General features: G+C 39.6%; 4 protein-coding genes across 13 annotated transcripts; 1 reads left to right on the forward strand and 3 right to left on the reverse strand.

Moving 5' to 3' along the window:
• Positions 1–903: 903 nt before the first annotated feature.
• LOC112284633 (uncharacterized) lies at positions 904–10300 on the reverse strand. The gene is made up of 14 exons (XM_073535086.2): positions 10295–10300; positions 9720–9845; positions 8935–9490; positions 8696–8761; positions 8328–8422; positions 7989–8133; positions 7663–7776; positions 7234–7326; positions 6906–7080; positions 6253–6407; positions 5902–6101; positions 5079–5432; positions 3938–4689; positions 904–3727 (listed from the first exon to the last, which is right to left on the reverse strand). The coding sequence occupies exons 2-14, from the start codon at positions 9725–9727 to the stop codon at positions 1635–1637; spliced, it is 4806 nt and encodes a 1601-aa protein (XP_073391187.1). The 5' UTR covers positions 9728–9845; positions 10295–10300; the 3' UTR covers positions 904–1634.
• Positions 9913–12985, reverse strand: LOC141045575 (uncharacterized). Of its 3 annotated transcripts, none has more exons than XM_090251604.1 (5): positions 12670–12985; positions 11686–11759; positions 11073–11316; positions 10813–10960; positions 9913–10629 (listed from the first exon to the last, which is right to left on the reverse strand). In XM_090251604.1, exons 1-5 carry the CDS (start codon positions 12721–12723, stop codon positions 10166–10168), a joined length of 984 nt encoding a protein of 327 aa, XP_090107730.1. In that variant the 5' UTR covers positions 12724–12985; the 3' UTR covers positions 9913–10165. The 3 variants fall into 3 exon arrangements, with proteins under 3 accessions (XP_090107730.1, XP_090107731.1, XP_073391188.1); XM_090251605.1 differs by lacking the exon at positions 12670–12985 and adding an exon at positions 12324–12660 and having other exon boundaries at positions 11686–11751; XM_073535087.2 differs by lacking the exon at positions 12670–12985 and adding an exon at positions 12324–12660.
• A 1110-nt stretch (positions 12986–14095) lies between these two features.
• On the forward strand, positions 14096–17091 carry LOC112284734 (putative protein phosphatase 2C 45). 3 transcript variants are annotated; one of them, XM_024524868.3, is made up of 13 exons: positions 14096–14284; positions 14428–14522; positions 14700–14789; positions 14918–15052; positions 15151–15197; positions 15370–15428; positions 15543–15642; positions 15785–15879; positions 15986–16048; positions 16157–16236; positions 16352–16437; positions 16539–16620; positions 16726–17091. In XM_024524868.3, the coding sequence occupies exons 1-13, from the start codon at positions 14222–14224 to the stop codon at positions 16823–16825; spliced, it is 1095 nt and encodes a 364-aa protein (XP_024380636.1). In that variant the 5' UTR covers positions 14096–14221; the 3' UTR covers positions 16826–17091. The 3 variants fall into 3 exon arrangements, with proteins under 3 accessions (XP_024380636.1, XP_024380639.1, XP_024380638.1); XM_024524871.3 differs by having other exon boundaries at positions 14428–14518; XM_024524870.3 differs by having other exon boundaries at positions 14428–14518; positions 14717–14789.
• A 47-nt stretch (positions 17092–17138) lies between these two features.
• Positions 17139–19345, reverse strand: LOC112284737 (uncharacterized). Of its 6 annotated transcripts, none has more exons than XM_024524874.3 (4): positions 19123–19345; positions 18641–18800; positions 17736–18337; positions 17139–17508 (listed from the first exon to the last, which is right to left on the reverse strand). In XM_024524874.3, the coding sequence occupies exon 3, from the start codon at positions 18290–18292 to the stop codon at positions 17744–17746; it is 549 nt and encodes a 182-aa protein (XP_024380642.1). In that variant the 5' UTR covers positions 18293–18337; positions 18641–18800; positions 19123–19345; the 3' UTR covers positions 17139–17508; positions 17736–17743. The 6 variants fall into 6 exon arrangements, with proteins under 6 accessions (XP_024380642.1, XP_024380645.1, XP_090107735.1 ...); XM_024524877.3 differs by having other exon boundaries at positions 17759–18337; positions 19123–19341; XM_090251609.1 differs by having other exon boundaries at positions 17759–18337; positions 18656–18800; positions 19123–19328.
• Positions 19346–19966: the final 621 nt, after the last annotated feature.

Raw genomic sequence — 19966 nt, forward strand, 5'->3', positions numbered from 1 at the left:
AAATAATTAATACTTTTTAAAATATATTATTATATATAATTTAGAAATATTAGTTATTTTTAGAAATACACATTGATAAAATAAAAGCATTATGTATTTTTATATTTTCTTCTTGTCAATAAAGAAGCTATTACATCTTTAAAGAATTTGTAGCTTTTCAACAAGCAACAAACCATTAGAAGATATTTTAAATTACTTTAAAAATATGATTATTTCATCTATTATAATCACATATAATTTATTTTATAAAAATATTTAATAATTATTATTTTGTACAATATGCTAATTTTTTCATGATTTTATTTGAAAATGGTTTTTATTTTAAAATTAGACTGACATACATATATATATATATATATATATGTTTACTAACCATCCTAAGATGCTAAAAAAATACACAACATAGCAGATGATTAATATTCCAATAGTGAAAAAATATATGGAATTACTTCTAAATAATTAATAATAACTACAATAAACAAATAAATACTCATATTTCAATAGTAAAAATGTACAAGTATGAAACCATTTAATGTAAAGACATGCAAAATACCATCTAAGATGGTGTTGTCAATGTATAACATAAAATAGATCTTAAGCTTGCATGTTTCTTATTTCTACCCATCATGTGAAGGTTCATTCTAAAACCTGAGTTCAGATGTAGAAATAATATATAAGTTGTAAAAATTCCCTGTCATGAGTCTCCTGACACAAAAATTATTCTAAAATGCTTTCTAAACAAATGAATAACAATTTTACATGAGTGGATTTTAAATGATTTTGCAATGATGTTAAAATAAAGTAATTTACACAAGTAAGTATCCATCTTAATAAATACATGGTATGTTTGGAACTTAATATATATATATATATATATATACATATTCATCCTTCAAAAATCCATTATTTGATAAAATTGTTGATTAAAATTTATTTTATCCTGTCTTGGATTGAAGAAAGTGATGCATTAGCATAAATCATTTAAGGCTACAATAGAATCCTTTTTCTTCCAGTTGTAATTGACTTTTCTAATCTGTTAAAGCACAAATGCTACATGATCTCGTGCTAAAACTTTTGACCAAGAAATAAAATTTAAAAAATTGGTCAGCCTATTGATATGATCTTTTGTATTATCATTATTATGAAGACTATTATTAATTTTCATAACATTGTTGTCCAAAAAGAAACCAGCTAAAGAAAATTAGATATTTATACTTCAAGTGGTAGGATATGTTTCAAATATACAAGCACTTAAACAACCAGAAATTTCGAAATCAGTTGCATATTTTATCTTCCAGTCTTTGAAATCACAAAAATTCAAAAACATGAAAAAAAAAAAAAAAAAAAAAAAAAAAAAGGAAGAAGAAGAAGAAGAAGAAAACAGAGATGATGTGAGAGAATGCAAAATAATGTTGATTTGGGCGTGTTACTGAGCAAAGAAAGAAAAGTGAGAGAGAAGAAAGAAAGCAAAGTGTTGATGGTCCAAGCGTGGAAGTGCACATCATACATTTGTGTTGTACATGATTCTCCTGCTGCTGTGACTCTTTTATGTGGTAGAAGCAGTGCTTGTAAGAAGCTGATGCTGGCATCAGTTGTTAATATTGCTGCTGCTGATGTTGCTGTTGATGTTGTTGTTATTGTGGAAGAGGAGGAGGGGGAGGAGGGGAGTTGGGTGTTCGAGGAGTTTGATGGCTGGTTCTTCGACTTGGAACAACACTCAACAGTTGGGTGTATGAAGGAATGTCAATGCTGGAGTATAAACTGACGCGTGAATAAGGAGAGGGAATCGAAGCTGGTGAAGAAGCTGTGTTGGACGGAGATCGATATCTTCCGGTGCTCCTTCTCGGGGCTGCTGCCGTCGCCTCAACACCGTTCGAGGCAGACTCCTCCGCTCTACTGCCATCACCGCGTTGTTGCGGATTGCTCGCTCCCGACGTAATGTGCTGGTGGGGTGCAGCTGACGACGGCATGGAAGCATACACATGAGGAGCGAATTCAGCTTGGTCTGTATAAGAAACGGAATGACTGGGATCACCCGTGTTTGAGGCCCATGGCGATCTCTTCATGGAGCCGAAGACGGGAGGAGGGCGCGCAGCGGGATCCCCCACCAACAGATCAACACAGTCGCCACCGTTCGAATTTTCTCGGACAGGAGATTCATGCTTTAACACCTGGACTGCCGACGAGGAGGCCATGCTGTTTGCAACGACAGTAGGGATGGGTGTGAGGTTAGCATGCTCGATTCCTGTTCTTAATTCCTGCCCCTGCACCTCATCGGGTCTCACCGCGGCATCTGCCCCAATTCCCATCTGAGAGTTTGGCCCTTGTGAAGGAGAGTCTGCTTGTGGTAGTGATCTCCCACCGTGTGTCGCATGATCTGCGTCGTAAGAACTGTGTGTGTAAGATCCGTTTACCGATACTGTACCGCTGCTTGATTTCCTGCCGAGCTCTTTCAGCGCATGGGTCGTGTAGTCTGCGAACGGAGATTCGTGGGGAGGAGCTCCCAACGTATCGGATTGCGCGGACAAAGAAACGTGGCCTGACGCACTCACGCGCCTGTACATGTGTTGATCTCTTTGAGCAGCTGCAATTGGTCTTGTTTGATCAAGTGGGTCTTTCATGTCTGAAAATATTTGATCGGTAAAGACGGGCTTATTTTCGTAAGAGAAATCTCGAGTTTTGGAGGCCGACAATGCATGTGCAAGTTGTTTTACATTTCCTTTCAGCGCAATTTCTGAATACCTTGCATTAGAAAAAGCATAAAAATCCAGTTCTTCTTCACCATTGCGACTTGAATTCCAACCTTTGTTTGTTGCAACGTCACCATTACATTCAGCACCATAATCATCTTCATATGTTGTCAAACCTATGCTTTGTTTCATATCATCCCCTAGGTCATAGTCATCTCCTTTCCGTTCGACATATCTGCCATGTCCTTGTTGCCTAGAAATGCTCATATCATTGTCAACTTGCAAACCACCACCAGTTGAATGAAGAAAATCATCCGTAATGTCGTTTCGAGAGGTCTGCACGTTGACTTCAATAGAAGGTCGCAATAGCTGCGGAGGTAACTTGTTACTGGTATGCGTCCCTGGCTTCGAAGTCGAATGTCCTAAATGATTTACATTGCTTTGGATAATACCGTGGTGATATTTTGTTGGTAATTCACGATCATTGGATGTTGTAGCATTGGCAGGATCTGATGGACGAGGCCGAGCCGGAGGAATTCTGTTGGTTTGCAAAATAGGAGGAACAACTTTCAATTTGGGAATGTTTTGATTGACATGAGACCGATGAAGATTTTCAGTATCAGGAGCATAAGGTAATGGAGAAGGCATCTTAAGCTCCGAGTCATTGTTCAGTTGCGATCTGTGATTGGAGTCATTCTGTTCCTCTTGATCATCTAAAAACATATCCAAATCATACATATCAATCTTTGTGGATGCAAGCCGTGTGAGTTTAGACATAGCTGGATTTGCCCTCAGGACTTTCTTCTTTGGTTTCTTAGAGGTAGTTTTTGATTGAGGTTTTTTCTTGAGGTCTTTCGGAGGTTTTATTTGAATAGGTATCACTTGTTGTCGTGTTGGTGCTAAAGACAATCGCTTTGCCAAACTTTTCCAAAAAGAAACCAATTTTTCTTCTTCAGCAATGCCTAGGGCTTCAACTATCTCACATGGTTTTGCGAACTGGTTTGGAGCAGATAGCTTCACATCTTTTTGCTCATTTTCTTCAATGTCAATAGCTTTATTGAATTAATGAAAAATATGAATGTGAAACTTTTATGTACTTCAATGATGTTCAACAATAAAAATATGGACACAACTTAATCTTTCTTTATTGAAATTGTTGTTTAAGTGTACACATGTATAAATTATGCATGTATATTCATATATTAGTTGTGTATGTATGCAGTGTAGAATGGATTTAGAGACTTTACTTTCAATGTTTCCACGTGCAAGTTCACTTGGATGGAAAGTGAGATTGGTATTTGTTGCCTTACTATTCTCATTATCAGCAGAGGAACTGTTTGTGCCATAGTTGAATTCATTATCTGTTGCACCACCATTGTCTCTGTTATCTTCCCAATATGGTGAGCTGGTCAAAGCATTCAATGTAGGCAAAGAAATCTCATCGCTTAGTATGGTAACCACTTGCTCTTCTTTGGGAAGATCATTCATGCTGGTAGAATGGCTTGGAGTGAAGGTCTCAATGCTTTTAGTGAGGTCATCTTCTTCAGCAGTTTGTTCATTTGGGAGCAGCTCCCCCATGGGATCCACGGCAGACATTTGGTGGAGAGCCCCCACATTGGTGGTGTTGTCAATGAAGCTGTGCTCCATTTCTTGGACTATGCGGAAATCGGGAGGAGAGTTCCAATTTGCAAAGACTTGGAATGTGGTGTCTGGTAAGCATGCAGCAAGTGGGCCCAGCAGGAGGAACAACCACGAGCTTGGGGAGTGAAGAAGGAAGAGGACCTGGCCTTTGACGTTGGTCCAATCCACACTCAGTTGCTCGGAGATGGAGTTGAAGTACATGGTGGCCACAAAGATGGCCAGGGACAGGAACAAGCTGCTGAGGTGGTGCAACGTGTAGTGCGGGATGCTGATGGCCAACTTCACTGTGACAATCACCAATGCTGTTGTGTAGATTGATAATCCAAGAGACCCTATCCCACCTGTCTCACCCATCTCACTGTAGCCCCAAATTTCCCCACCACCACCCCTGCTTCATTACAGGGTTTCCACACAATTGAAAGTCATGGCTTCACCACCTTCTCCCCACTCTCTCTGCTTATTTCTTTTACTTGTTTCTGGGATTCTTCAACAATCCCATGTTGCTACAATTAAACAATTAAATGAAGATGGTATGAAGTTGTGTGACATTTGTGTTTATGGGTACTTGATAAACTTGTTTTGTTTGTTTTTGGTTTTGTTTTGTTTTGTTTTTTCACACAATGAAAATGGAGCACATTGTGCAGGGAGCGATTTGTAGCAATGGATGCAGTTGAGAATGTCAACACAAAGGGAGAGGAAGGAGAGAGAGAGAGAGAGAGAGGGTAGACAGGCAGGATTGACTGTTACCTTGTGGATAAGGCGGCCATGTATGGAAAAGCAAAAGCAACAAGGGAGTGCCACATTCCAGTGAGAATCCAACTGCTTGTGTGGAGAATGAAGCTGCCCATTTTCTCAGATTGCGTCTCCACATACAGTTGTGGATTATTCTCCAGCATAGGAGCACTCACATCCACATCAAGGATGGCACATAATAATATGGGATAGAATGTCCACACATAATTATATGAGTCTGCAAAGAAGTTTGTGTACAAATTCTGTGCAGAAAATGCTGACACAAAAGCAAACATGAAATGAGTCATTGATAAAACTATGTTTTTGTATATTGAGTACATCACCAAGTTTCTGCTTCTTTTGTATGACCTGCATTTCATAAGCAAGTGACTTTGGATTTCAAATACTTATATGTATTTGAATATAAAAATAGTACTATATAATGCAGATCCCATCAGCATATATATATATATATATATACACACACATATTCATTTAATTAATTATTCCTAAATGCATTTAGAAACTGCATGTTTTAAGTCCCAGAGTCACTTGTAAGAAATTCACCTAAGTTGGTAATTGCAATGCAATATTTCTATTTCTGAAATATCCTAACAACATCCACAATAGAAGGCAAGATCCAAAATCTATTAACTACATGAAACAACTTAAAAAGTCCTGGAAATTTGAATTCCAAAACTCCACATATGGACAAGTATTAATAACACAAGTGTATTTGCAATATGTTCAATATTATATATATATATATATATATATATATATATTATTAATTCTATTGTTATAATAATGATTAGAAAAGAGAATGCAGACAACTTGCCATCGGCCATGAACAAGGAGAAGCCGGCGGAGGAAGCAGAATTGGGCAATGGCATAATCACTTGCTACTTCTGCAGCATTTCCTTCACGTCCACTGATACCAACGCCAATGTGGGCAGCTTTGATCATGCCCACATCATTGGCACCATCTCCTATGGCCAATGTCACTGCTCCCCCTCCCTCCTTCACCATTTTTGTCACCTGCCCTCAAATCGCACACAACACAGCAGCCAAATGCACACATGCCAAAAGCATTAAAATAGAAGCCCTCTTGTTTTTGGACTCCCCAGGAGAGGAATAATCTTCACACATCCCACACAAGGAATTCTTCCAAAACATGCAAATCTCTAACCTGAGCCTTTTGAAGAGGAGATACTCGGCAGCAAACAACTGTTTGACAATATTGGCACAACTCCAAAAACACATGTCGATTGGATTCTTCCAATGCCACACCCACTGATGCACCTTCGATGACTGTGGCCATGTTTGATGACTCTGATCCTGCTTCTTTTTTTGCCAATTCATAAGCTATTAAAGAAATTTCTATTTTCTTACTTGTTTTGTTTTGTTTTTTTTTTTCATGGTAGAAATTTTCTAGAAAGTATTATTAATTTTATGTTATAAATTTCTTTTAAAAATAAAAGAAATAAAATAGAACAACATTTTTGAGTTGCATATGCCTTGACTTTTTACCTGTTCACTTCCTGATTACATAGTGAGGTGCATGTTCTAGCATGCATTGTGGTAATTTGTTGTGTATTGTAGCAAGTACAACCTAACTTAGTATTGGCAACTTATACAGGTAACTATACAAGTAACTATACAAGTAACTATATGAAGAGTTTTTACTTGGTAATAAACTGCCACCAGAAACCTATACTGGAATCTGCATTGTGAAAATTTGCTGTATAATATTGCAAAACATATGTATAGGTTCAGACAATGAGGATGAAGAAGAAGAAGAATAGAGAAAGAAAGGGGTTTGGTGTGGGTGGGATGGTGTACTTGATTTCAGTGATGTTTTGTAGTGGATTTGAGCTTCTTCAACCATAGTTCGAAGTAATTGAGGCACAGAAAGAGATGCAGACTCAGATAATAGAAACAAATGCATCGATTCCAATAATAAATTACATGACAATCCAATTGAAACAGCTGTCTCTAACTTATCACCTGTCAACACCTGGAAAAAGTGAAGAAAAGAAACACCAAAAAAATGTAGTCATGGGTCAGAATGATTTAATCAATGAAAATCATTAAAAACTTTACAATACTTGAGATTTAAAATGTGTGCATGGGTATTGACATTAACATATGAAGTAAGGATTGGTCGTACCCAAAGTTTGATCCCAGCAGCACCCAACAAAGTGATAGTCTCTGAAACACCCTCTTGCAGCTTGTCCTCCACTGCTGATACCCCCAAAAGAATCTTCACCCACCCCACCCATTCATTGCCACAGTGTTATTATTATCACAATACTAACCATATGTTCATTTTATCAATCTTTCCCAGAAATGTTTTAGTTTTCTTTATTTTAATTTGTGTGTAGCTAACAATGTGCATGTTTGGCTTTGAAAGAAATAGAGGTGTTTATATCATCACCATGATTGTTACTATCAGATTCAACTAACAGAGTGTTATTGATCCATTGATTGAGTGGTTTAGATTTTGAATTAATCATGGGGTATGTTGTACACAGCATAAAAAGAAAATGAATGAATAAACAAAAAAATATGAATGAAAATTGGATGGCCTAGTGAGCACCATGTCTTTCTCTATGCTTTCTGCAACAGCATTCAGTTTTTCATCACGGTCATCCAGAGCCAAGCTGGCTTGACGAAAATGAACTGCCCAATTTCGAAATTCTTCATGGCTAAGCTGTTTTTTGGGGTTAAAAAAATCAAAAAATCAAAAAATCTACAGATTCACTGGAAACTTCCAACTTCTGTTCACTATACTTCAATACATTACAATCCTTCAAATAAAACTACTTATAATAATAAAAAAAAAAAAGTTAACAGCGTTGTTTAATATATATTTTTGAGGAGAAACTGATAGATGGATGAAGGGTGGTGAGGAGGATGGTAAACCTCGCGTTCTGCCATGCAAAGGGTGCGGAGGCCGCTGCGAGCAAACTCTTCAATGTGGGTTTGGCTTGCTTTGGCCACAGCATGCTGTGAAGTAGCCAATCTCTTGAACACCACCACATCTGCCCCCTTGCAATACAACTTGATCCTGCCACCCCAACTCACATGCCATGCTCCCCTGGCTTACTCTCTCTCTCTCTCTCTCTCTCTCTCATACACAAATAATCAACCACCAAACCATAATCTCAAAAAAATGCAAACAATCAAACAAACAAAAACAACCACAACTGACCACAAAATGTACTAACAATATGTATGCTGCTGATGTTAGTAAAATTCTACCTTCCTTTCTGCTGTTGGCAAATGATACTCATTCTTTTCCGCTCTGGTGAAAATTCCAGTACAGCCAATATTTTAAAATGTTCTAAACCTTGACCCTGCAAAACCATCCATTCCAAAGTAATGATTTTTTATTTTTTATTTTTTAAAATTTTTATGGAAATGATTGGGTTTTGACAATTTTATGTAAATGCAAAAGAAGGAAAGAAAAGAAAGAAAAATTCAATCTATCCAGAAAAACATGACTTGAATAATGAACACATGAAAAACCACATGTTAGACTTGAAACATCTATTTCCCAACAGGGTTCAAAGAGGTTGGAACATGATGGTGTAGGATGGTGGACCAGAAGCAAAGACTTGCTATACAACCTCCATGAAAACAACAATCTCTTCAGGTGACCGCTTCTTCAAATGAAAACCACATTCTGATGCCCCCTGAATATAAGATAACAAACATTCAGAGATGATGATTAACACCCCCCCCCCCCCCCAACAAACAATAAGTGCATATATTTACACACAACACACACATATACACAAAGAAGCAAGAAAGAGGTATTGGTTGACACAAGCAACTAGGGTTTTAGGGTTTAGGGTATGAAGGTTACTTGGACAAGAGCAACTTCATCAGGTGAAGAGGACTTATAACTAAGTTCTTCACCTTCATCTGCAAACAGGTAATTGGGGATGACAGTGTGGCAGAGGGCCACATGTGTAAAGAATGCGCGGCACAGTTGTGTGTGTGGGTTGTTGGATGGGGAGCTGTTTAGGATGTCGGCCAGAAGAGGATCGTGCCCCACAGTATGCACTGAATGAGGTGAGTCCAGGCACTCCTTCACAGGCGATGGCTTTGCTGTGCCCCCTGGGAGGAAGGCTGGGGTCATGGACAACTCGGCCGATGACTTCCCATATGACACCCCTCCAATGGAACACTTCACAAAGGCCATCAGGTTCTGGGTCAGAGTGCCAGTTTTGTCAGACATTATGTACTTCACTTGGCCGAGCTCCTCCGTCAAGCCAGAAGCTCGAGCATGAGCTGGTGTGTTGGTGCCACAATAGAACATTTCAATGTCCCAATTCACATACATACATTGCACCATCTTCACTATTTCAAGTGTTACATACATGGAAATTGGCACAAGGTCATTCATCAACAACACAAACCTGCAAAAACAGAAAAAATAAAAAAACAAAAGCAAAAACAAAAACGCATTTTAAAATATTTTTACACTCATTTTTAATTGTAGGAGACTTACAATTAATAATTAAACTGCATACTTTTATCTCTCTTAGTTATATTTATTCATTTCTGAAAAAAATTAAGTTGTTTTTTTAATGGTATGTGGCCTTTGTTTTAAGGAATAGGAAGAAGAAAATGAAAGAAGAATGTTACCTAAGCATTTGAATAAAGACCAAAGGCAATCCAGCTTTTGGCTCTGGCCATAGACTGTGAGCTGGAATGTAAAAAGGCCATTTGTCTGTGTGTTGTACTATCCATATGGTTGCAGCTATGGCCAAACTTAAGGACAAAATACAAAGGATGATCAGCATAATTCCCACAGAATAATTACTATGTTTTTCCAAAGTTGAAACCTATATGAGGTCCAAAAACACAACAAAAAACAGAAAAAAAAACATGTATACATATCTATCATCAATCAAGTATGTCAACTTTCCCCTTTCATGATTTCTTAAGTTTTTAATTGTGTGACAGAGGAGATGTGTTTCTACTTCCATGTTTTTTGAAGCAAGGTTAATGAAAATCATACATAGGAAAAGATTTTTTTTTATCATGCCAAAGTGAAAACAGCAAACAAAAATTGCAGATGTAGGTGCAAACTAGTACATAGAAGTGGCAACAGCAAAACTAGTCAACAAGGGGAGGTGTGTGTGTAATGTTTGTAAACATGAGAGAAAGAATGAGAGTAAGAACAAGAGTGCAAGAGAGAGAGAGAGAGAAGTAAGCACTTTGTGGGAGCCAGGGATCATGTTGCGCATGAGTTTGGTGTCAGAGCCAGTGAAGACAACGGCCCCAAGGATCCACTCAGTGTGGCGGAGGGTGGTGCCGCGGAGGAGGATATGGGTGCCCTCCATGTCCTGCTTGCCTTCTCCTTGCAAGTTGATGGAGCCGTGGAAGTGCAACATTTGCATGTTGGGCTTGTCACATTTGAGAACCATGCCTGCCAAGATGGAGAGGGACACCCACCCTCCTTGGAACACCATCCTCCCCATCTTGTAGAATGACCTCCTAATCTTCAGGCTCGACTCCCCATCCAGGTTTGCTGTCTCCACATATGCCAATCCTACATTTTTATTTACATGCACTCCCTTCATTAACCCTGAAAGGAGTGGAAAAAAAAAAAAAAAAAAAAACAGAAAAAACGGAATGCACTCTTCACAGATTGACACAAGCACAAATGATACCATCTTTGCAATATGGATGCCACTGCTTGACTCATCAGGGGAGTGTTGAGTGGATCCTCTACCTTGTGGGTCAGATGAAGATATGAACACCAAATCAGCAGGGAACTCCTCCCCTGCATTCACCTTCAAAATGTCGCCAACCACAACATCCTTCCACTTTATGCAAACTATCTTGTCATCTGTCAAAACCTCAACTTCTTGTTTGTTTGTCTGCAATACGCAACCAATTTAATAAATCTGCAAATGATGGAGGTGAGGAATTGCACGAGGAGATGTTCAGCCATGAGACAGCACTAGGAAGAAGACAAAAATGACTGGGAACCTTTTGATCAGAGGTTCTGCGTCTCTGCTCGTCATATGCTTCCTTAAGTCCATTCAAAACCAATACAAAGAGAAGGGGAATGAGGGTTGTCCCCCAGTTGCTTGTAGTCAACTCAGATGTACACTGAAGTGCTGATATCACCAAAAAGTAAAGGTTTGCAGGGCGATGGAATTGTTGCATTAGGTTTCTTGGAATAAAGTTGTAGAAATTGTATTTTGTTGTGATGATTTCATTTGAGCAGAACCTGCATTTACCCTCTTAGTGGCATCCTTCAAAACTCACTTAAACACACCAATTAAAACATTGTAAAAAAGAAAACAAAATGCTTTCAAACATGTTTCAGCTTGTGTAGGTTAAGCAATCTTGTTTATCCTCACAAGACATGAGATTTGCATGGCCTTTTCCATAGGTAATTCATTAAACATATTTCTGCTCAATATTAGATTTAAACTGATTCATTACTTTTTGAAAGGAGAGCTTCCTCATCTTGTTGGTGGATGCTACAACCATCATCAATTATTGGAATCTTACTCAAATTTTCTTCACAATTTTATTAAACAAAGACATACTGTTCTATAATGATTGAGTAAATAAATGAATTGCAAACAATTACTGTTTGGTCTGAATAGCTGAAGCTCGAGCTGATTCTGTGACATGCACTCTGATCACACGCTGCATTCTGTGGGTCTAATACCAAAACAACAGTAAGAATAAGAGAAGGAGAAGGAGAAGGAGAAGTGGAGAAGGAGAAATAAGAATACTCAATTAACAATAATGACAGCAATAACAGCCAAACCATTTAAGTAATACCCAGCCATGTATTGACCTTCTCCACCCACCCATTGATTTTGTGCATAAACAGAGTGATCAGGAAGATAGATGTGTGTGCGTGTGTATATATATATATATATATATATGGTATTGCTATTTCTACCACAGTTTTTGTTACTATCACCCCAATTCTGTAAAAATTTCAGTCACATTTTAGTCACATTTCACCACAACCATTTCATCATGATTTAATATACACACATACATATTATTTTTTTTGTATTAATTTGTGCAGACATGTTTTTTCAATTTCTCATCCTTGTCAATTCATACTTGTCTGAAGGAGAGTGAAAATGGGTTGCGATTTGCAACAAGCTCAATAGGGAATGGGAGAGGGGTACACAAAAAATAAATGAAGGCAGGAATGAGGAAATGGAGAGGAAGATAGATAGACAGGAAGGAAGGAATTATGTATAAAACCTTGTATGAGGGCTGCAACCCCATTGCCCTTTGCTTCAATTCAATTTAATTAAAATCAAAGATGATGTAGAAGGATGAGGAAGATTCTTGCTTGAATTGATTTACATACAAGCATCTAATTGCAGGCACAACATATCATTACTAAAGCAAAGCAGAGAAGAAAGAAAGAAGAGGGTAAGAAGCAGAAATATGAGTGTGATTGTGCATTCTTCTCCAAAACTCTTCTTAGACAGACACCAACAACAAAGAAGAAGCGTTATCTCATGTGATTTCTTTAGGAGAAATATAATAAAAGAAAAGAAAGAGATAGGAAGAAAGAAAGTAGAGATAGAAAGAAGTGGCTTACATACAGTCCGGACATCACGGGTGCGATTTTATAACTCTTCTCTTCATCTTTCATGATACATTCTTCTTCTTCTTCTTCTTCTTCTTCGTCTTATTATTATTCTTTAAATGAAAATAATTTTCCTACGACATAAAAACAGGCATGAAACTGATCCTATGAGTATGGTAATTGATGTAGATTTAGAGAAATAATATGCAGAATTTACTTATTAAATTTTAGTTAAACATCCAAGATAATTTTGGATCATGATTTTGAATTATTTTACCAAGAATCTTAGTACGATGTTTTTAATAGACCTATCTTGTAATAGAATACTAGTAGCAATAAAAATATTTTATTATTAATTAAAAATATTTTTAATATCTTCAATTTTAAATTTAAAAATAATTTAATTAATTAAAAATAAATATTAATTTTTGAGTATTCTTTTATAAAAATTTCAAAAGATTGAAATGAAAATAAAATGAAGGTTTTAAATTTTACACTAAAAGAAAAATTTCAAAGGATAATTCTTATTATTACGTATATTATTTATTTTCTGTTAATTATTAATTTAACTTAATATTCTACTATTACACTAATAACATAATGATTTTCTTATTATTATTTAGATAGAAAAATAAATGTTTTTAATCTAGTTGTTTCAGAATCAGATTGTAATATTTATAGTTTTATTTTACATGTGTAAAATTATTATAAAATTTAATTTTTTTTTACAGTATTTTTATGTTGAAATAGTATTAAAATAGATCAAATAGATGTTCAAATTAAGTAGCTAAATAATTATTTTTTTTCTAATAACATGGTCAAGAAAATAAATTCAAATCCGTTAGACATGGGATTTCTTTGAATTCAAATCCTTTTTACAAGACTATAAATACAAAGCATTTATAAATAATAATAAAAGAAGAAGAAGAAAAAAAAAAAAACAAGCTAATTTTCGACCTCACATGGTTAGTACAAAGAAACTTTTTAAATATTGACAAAACTACTCACAAAAAAAAGACACAGAAAAGAAGATTACAAAAGCAAAATTTTTGTGGAGTATAATTTGTGATATTTGTTGCATCTACAAACATCTATTCCAAGCCTTCATATGAGGGGAGTGAGCAATACCACCCACCTCAAGCAACACAACACACACACGGAATGAAGAGAAAGTGGGTGGGCAAGGATGGATGAATGAAATGACGGATGAATGGATGTGGTGTAGGTTCTGACCCTCGCATAACGCCGTCACTAAGCACTGTAAAGATTTCATTTTCTCTTTTTTCTTTTTCTCAGGCACAGAATGCGAACCAGCCAAAGTGGGCATGCAACGCTGGGAGGAGGGGAGCGGAGGGAATGCCAGCCCCACCTTATCTCACTGCTCACAGCTTTCTCTCTTTCTCCCTTTCTCTCTCTCTCTCTCTTTGTCTCTCAATTCTGTTTGCAGTGCCCTGTTAGCTGAATTGGTTTCTTCCAGCTCCGCTTCTCCCTCTCCCTCTCCCTCTCTCTCTCTGCGTGTGTGTCTCTGTGTGTGTGTGTGTCCGTGTTGCTGCAATTCGGGGCCATGGACCTGGCGCTCACTAGTCCGCTCAACGTCTCCTCTGCTTGCCGGGCCACTGTGCCGTCTGTAAGTTCCATGCCGATCGTTTTGCACACTCCCTCCCTCCCTCTCTCTCCTACATTGCTATTTCTTTCTTCTGCTGTTAGATTACCGCGGCTGTTGTCCCCCTCTTGTAGACTGACTTGATTTGTTGCGATTTGCTTCCACAGGTAATGGACACTGTGCGGAGATTTCCTTCCACCGTGTTCCTCACCGGCTCCCCGCGCTCCCTTGAATCTTCCCGTCGTCTTCGTTGGTCAGGCAAGTGAGCTCCGAGTACATGTGGATTTGAGTCGTATCGAGTTGAATTGAGGCGGGCTTGAGCGTTGTGCTCTTATCTTGGATGAATCCTTCTTGCCAATCTTGAGTCACCATCTCGAGATGATTACAATTGGTTGGTAATGAAGAGCGCTGGTACATGGAATAAGGAATGGGAATGCAGGGGGTGGGAATGTGCAGAGAAAAGTGCGGATTTAGTGATGCGAAAGTCGAGTCTCTGCTCACCGTGCTGTGCGCTCGTCCTGAAAGAACGGTGAGTTTTATCCGATCATGTTTCTTAGGCCCTCACATGACAAACTCAGCTATGCCATGTCAGGTTAGTTTCTTTGAAAAGAATCCCTAATCCTTGAAATAAAGCTCATGTGGTGGAATGGATGGAAGATATGCCGGAGCCGGAATTCAGGGGACAGGCAGGGTGCAAATGGAGGACTCTTTTACTATCGAAGTGGATTCTACTGGGAAGGACCCCGCTTTTTTTGGAGTTTACGATGGCCATGGTGGAAACGCTGTCTCAGAGTGAGTAAGCCTCATAGTATTTTGTATTTGATGATTCATATTGATCAGTCGAGTTGACGAGAATCTTACTTTCACGTATTCCTGGTCGGTTGTTTCAGGATGCTGCAAAAAAGTGTGTGGCCAATATATAAGAGAAAACTCTCAGGTCAGTTTGAATTCAGTGACATTGTTTTTATTTTCTTCTTCTCTGCCACAAGTTGATTCTCAGTTTTAAAATGGTTTTTAAATTTTAAATTTTGTTGAATTAAATATTATTATTTTCCCCAGTATTTATAGGTGGCACTGAGTTATATTATTTTTTGCCGATGTGTGCGCAGGCCCTGATGTAGTGCGCGCCACACGAGAAACGTACTTGGAGCTTGATCAGCTCGCTTTGGTGCATAAATTACCAACTATTCTCTCAATTGCATTCTCAGGTCAATTTCTTGTCGGAGGCAGTTGTTCTTATGTTTAAATTGAGAAACGAGTTTTAAGCATCGCGAATGAACAGGCAGCGCCCAAGGGCCTGTTTGGAGCACTGCGCGAGCGGGGATTGGGAGGATCGAAGTGTGGCGCAACGGCAGCAACGGCCGTTCTTTTTTCTAAACCAGGTCAGATAATCTTTGAGTCGAATGGTTAATTGAATGTTTTCTTTCTGACTTTCCTATACACTGTCCATGGCTAGAACCTGGATTCTTGGTGTTTCAATGGAAGCATTGGAGGGCGTGAAGCTGATTGTGGTGCATGAATTAGATGGCAGTAAAGAGCTGGTGACTGCCAATGTGGGGGATGCGAGAGTGATTCTGGTTCGTGGTGGTCAGGCGATTCAGTTGACTGTTGATCACAAGGTGAGCCGTGCAATCTTTTCCTCAGTAGAAGTCGTTTCACCGTGGATGTAGCAGTGGTAAATAGTCCAGAGTCCGCTAGACGCTTATGTGATTACTCCTCTTGCAGCCAGACGTGAAGGAGGAGAGAGAGCGGATCGAGGCGAAGAACCCAACTCCAAAGAAACCCCTTGTAAGCTCATGTCTCAGATTATACAACCATCTCTTTGGGATCGTGACTGCCTTTCTTTGAATCGTGGTTTTCTATTTACTGAGTTTTACATTTTCATTTGCATGGCAGGTTGTGAACGTGGGAGGAACGTGGCGGGTTGGTGGCCTACTAGCTCTATCCCGCGCATTTGGAGATGCCTACCTTAAAGAGTAGGTATCTCTCGCATTTGTACTCTTTATATCAACTAGGCCTGTTAAGTTTCCGTGGATTCTATATACCCAGATCACTAATGTATGCATCGTGTGGCGTTGCTTGTTCTAATAGTTGGTCAGATAACCAAATTAATGGAGCAAGGGGAGGGTATGGGCTCACAGCCGAACCGAACATTTCCGTGGAAACATTAACTCCAGGTAGAGTATTTTGAGCTCCCAACTCATCATAGTCACTTGAAGCCTTTACATGATCCGGATTAATGGAACTTTAATGATTTTTTCTGTGTGTGTGTGGGCAGAGGACCAAATGATTATTCTGGGAACTGATGGGCTTTGGGAGCTGGGCAATCAGGAAGTGGTGGACATTTGTCTTGCTGCAGGGTAACTTTGCTTAACCAAGCTCCATGCATTAATTTCGTAAGAAGTGTAATATTTAGACTCTTGTGGTTTCTGATAAAACGCGTGTTCAATTGTTGCTGTACCTAGGGAGAGCACTTCTCCGGAGGAAATTTTGAAGGAGTTGTTCAAAGTGGCTGTGGAAAGAGGGGTCACAGACGACTTAGCTGGCATTATTATTCGGCTGTAATTGCAGTCGTGCCTAATGGCTATTTTCACACACAATGTGGGTACAGAATATTGGCCGATCGTCTGAGAAATAACCAGAATTTAGTTCATTTAGAATCATCCGCGAAGGGGGAGACTCCCGTGAAGGTACGTCGCAGTTAAAATGGGAATGTTCCCAGCTCAACTTTGGGCGAAGAAGGAATGTCTATTATCCGATCAACGGCCCACTGCAGTACCGTTGTTGACACCTTGATGATGATTAACAGAGTTTGGCACTTGGCAAACGTATTTCCTGCCTGATTATGTATGTGAATTTATGGAGTATGGGATATGTCTGCTAGGAATTTAGAAGCACCGGTTAGGTTTGGCACTAACTGATTCAATTTATCACGTCAAATGTGATACAACAATATTGGAATAGCAGCTTATAAAATTGTGAAAGAACTGAATATCTCTACGTTTTATTATCTCACGCTATTTGATTACGTCAAAAATGAAAACCAAAACTGATGCAAGAGATTCCGTGAAGAACAACGTTCCACAACTCTTGGTTTGGGCAATAAGCTTGCCAGACTAATCTGGACATGAATTCTTTGCCTTTTTCAGAAGACAAGACAGCTCTTGATGCCATGCCAATCATTTCGCAGCCGCGAAAAATGAATCTCAACCACAACGGCAGCTGCAACACGGGTGTCACACCAACCTCTATGCAAAAGCACACATTGAATTAGAGCACAGATGGCACGACATACATCCATTCCTACCCCTGGCAGTGTGAGTTTCATGAAGAAGTCTCCAATTTGGAAGAATATTTGCTTTGTCGTCACCCGGACTACCATCAAATGCACTCGTAAATGAATAGTTGGGTTTTAAGTTTATGAACATCCTGTACAAGTTAGTTACGAAGCATTCAGTCAGGCACATGCGCTCACAAGAGAGTTCAATTGGCTGCCACCTCCTGAATGCTGGAAAGGGCAGGACGCCATGGCATGGGTGCCTTCTTGAACCTGGTCTCTCTGCTCGCCCTCCTTCGCTTTGTCGACGTTTCATGGCTCCCATTCTTGATCCGCCCCTCCTTGATCGACCCCGACATGATCTTGGAGAACTGCTCTGTCGAGATGACGAATTTCATGCTCCCCGTCCGCTGCACCGCTCTGCGAGGGGGTTCAATTTGCAGTAATGACGAAGTGTCCGAGCAATTCTCCGACCTCTCATCGCTCTGATCGTCGGCTCCGCCGTGGCCGTGGCCAGGTTTGGGGAGTAGGAAGTACACTTCTCCGGGCTCCAGCAGGGTGTGCATTGGCAGAATCTTGCCATGTTGCATCATCACCAGCAAGCTGGAGTGGCATACGAAGTGGTTGGGATAGTCCAAGATGAGATCTACCACACGCACTCTAGAATACAACGACAGCACGTTGCCATCCGCCTGCAGCACCGTCACGGCGTCCCTGTAGCCCCTCCCCCCGCACACCATCACCGCGTTCCCCATATCCCAGCTCCTAAATCGACCTTTTTAACTGGCTTGGCTCGTCGTCTATATCCAATCATCCATTCACAACAGGCACAACGTCATCATGTCGCCTTGACACTATCTAATACACACCTTCTACATGAAAACAAATGACAACAAATGCTGAGAGAAAGTAACGAAACTCGAAAATCTACAGTGGTATACCCTATTTTTATCAAATTCGCATTTCAATAGCCACGTAATTCCATGACTTCATCCAGCACCTTCGTCATATCCAGTGCAGTCATGTATTACTCTGAGCCATCTATCTTGTAATAAATTCGCAGACTCACTAATAGTCTGGAGAAGGCTTTCGAAGATACTAACCTCAAGCTCAATTACCTTGAACTCTATCCGCCTTCGTATGCATACAACCTCTCAACCAGACTTGGAAAAGAGGATTCTGTAGCAATGTCTTCCTTTGACAAACCAAGCAACAAATTACATTGCAAAAGCTGATTTCACTAACTTCGATGACAATTCGAGTCTGCAAATCCCATCAGGAAAAATCAAGGATGTTTTAGGACATTTCTTGGATTTAAGGCCTACAACCTACAGACCTGGCGATTTGAAATCCATCTGTACAAACCGGATGCTGAAAGCCAATTGAAATCTTTAGACACACTGTTACTCGCCACGGACAGCAACCTCGAGTGACGAAGAGAGCGACCGACAGGATTTTTTTCTCGCACAGTATTGGACTATCGGTGAAGATGTACAGCACCAAAGAACCTCTCAGACACAATTAATGAACATGATCACCCACGTTTCAATGTGAATAGCGACAGTCTACCAAAGGGTACACTCACCTTCAGGAGCATGCTGCCAGCAGAGCGATTGCGCATTAGCCCATGGCCTTGCGGTGCGGATTGCCACTTGGGTAAAGTTGCTTGGAGCGCATCGATTTCGTACAGAGTTGCTATCGAAGTGCAGCTCAAGCATGCAGATGGGGCGCAGGGGATGGATCGGTGTTGCAATCACTGCAGCAGAATGGCGCTGAGGCTCTCGTCTCCACTCCTCTCCTCTCATGACCATACCAGCTTCATCTGCGGTGGATCTAAGAGTTTTAGAAATTGCGAACGCAATCCATGGAATGGTACAATTGCACTGTGACAGTGGGGTAGTGGGTGGCCAAGTCAGAGTGTCAGATGTTCATCCATATTCCATGGCTTTATCGTGTGACCCCACTTTCTTGTGTCTTCATTATTGGCGGCTCTATGGATGTGTACCCCCCCCCTTCTTGGTCATTTTGGTTCCCCAGATCCTGGAAGGCAATTCAACCGACATAACCATTGTATCAATGTAATCAGCAATGATGCGTATCGTCAACTGGTCATTGAGCCAGCGCTTAGGAATTTCTTGTCGATGATATCAATTCACTCCAAAACCCATGTGTTACATAACTGAGGGAAAAGTGACCGGAGAATCACACACATATGCAAGTAGCATTCCTAGCATCGCAAGGACCTTTAATTGAACAATAATATGCGTTGCGAGGTACCACTACTTGGGCAAAGCAAGGGTCATTTTGATAGGGCAGCTTTTCACTGGCTTGCTCAGTGCAAGTCCTCTTCTTTACACAGCTGGAATCCATCAGGGTGAACTGATATTGAATTTGTCAAACTTAATGCCACAAATTATTGATGAATTTGC

The sequence above is a fragment of the Physcomitrium patens genome, chromosome 7, assembly GCF_059467195.1.
Source record: "Physcomitrium patens ecotype Gransden chromosome 7, ASM5946719v1, whole genome shotgun sequence".
Classification (NCBI taxonomy): domain Eukaryota; kingdom Viridiplantae; phylum Streptophyta; class Bryopsida; order Funariales; family Funariaceae; genus Physcomitrium; species Physcomitrium patens.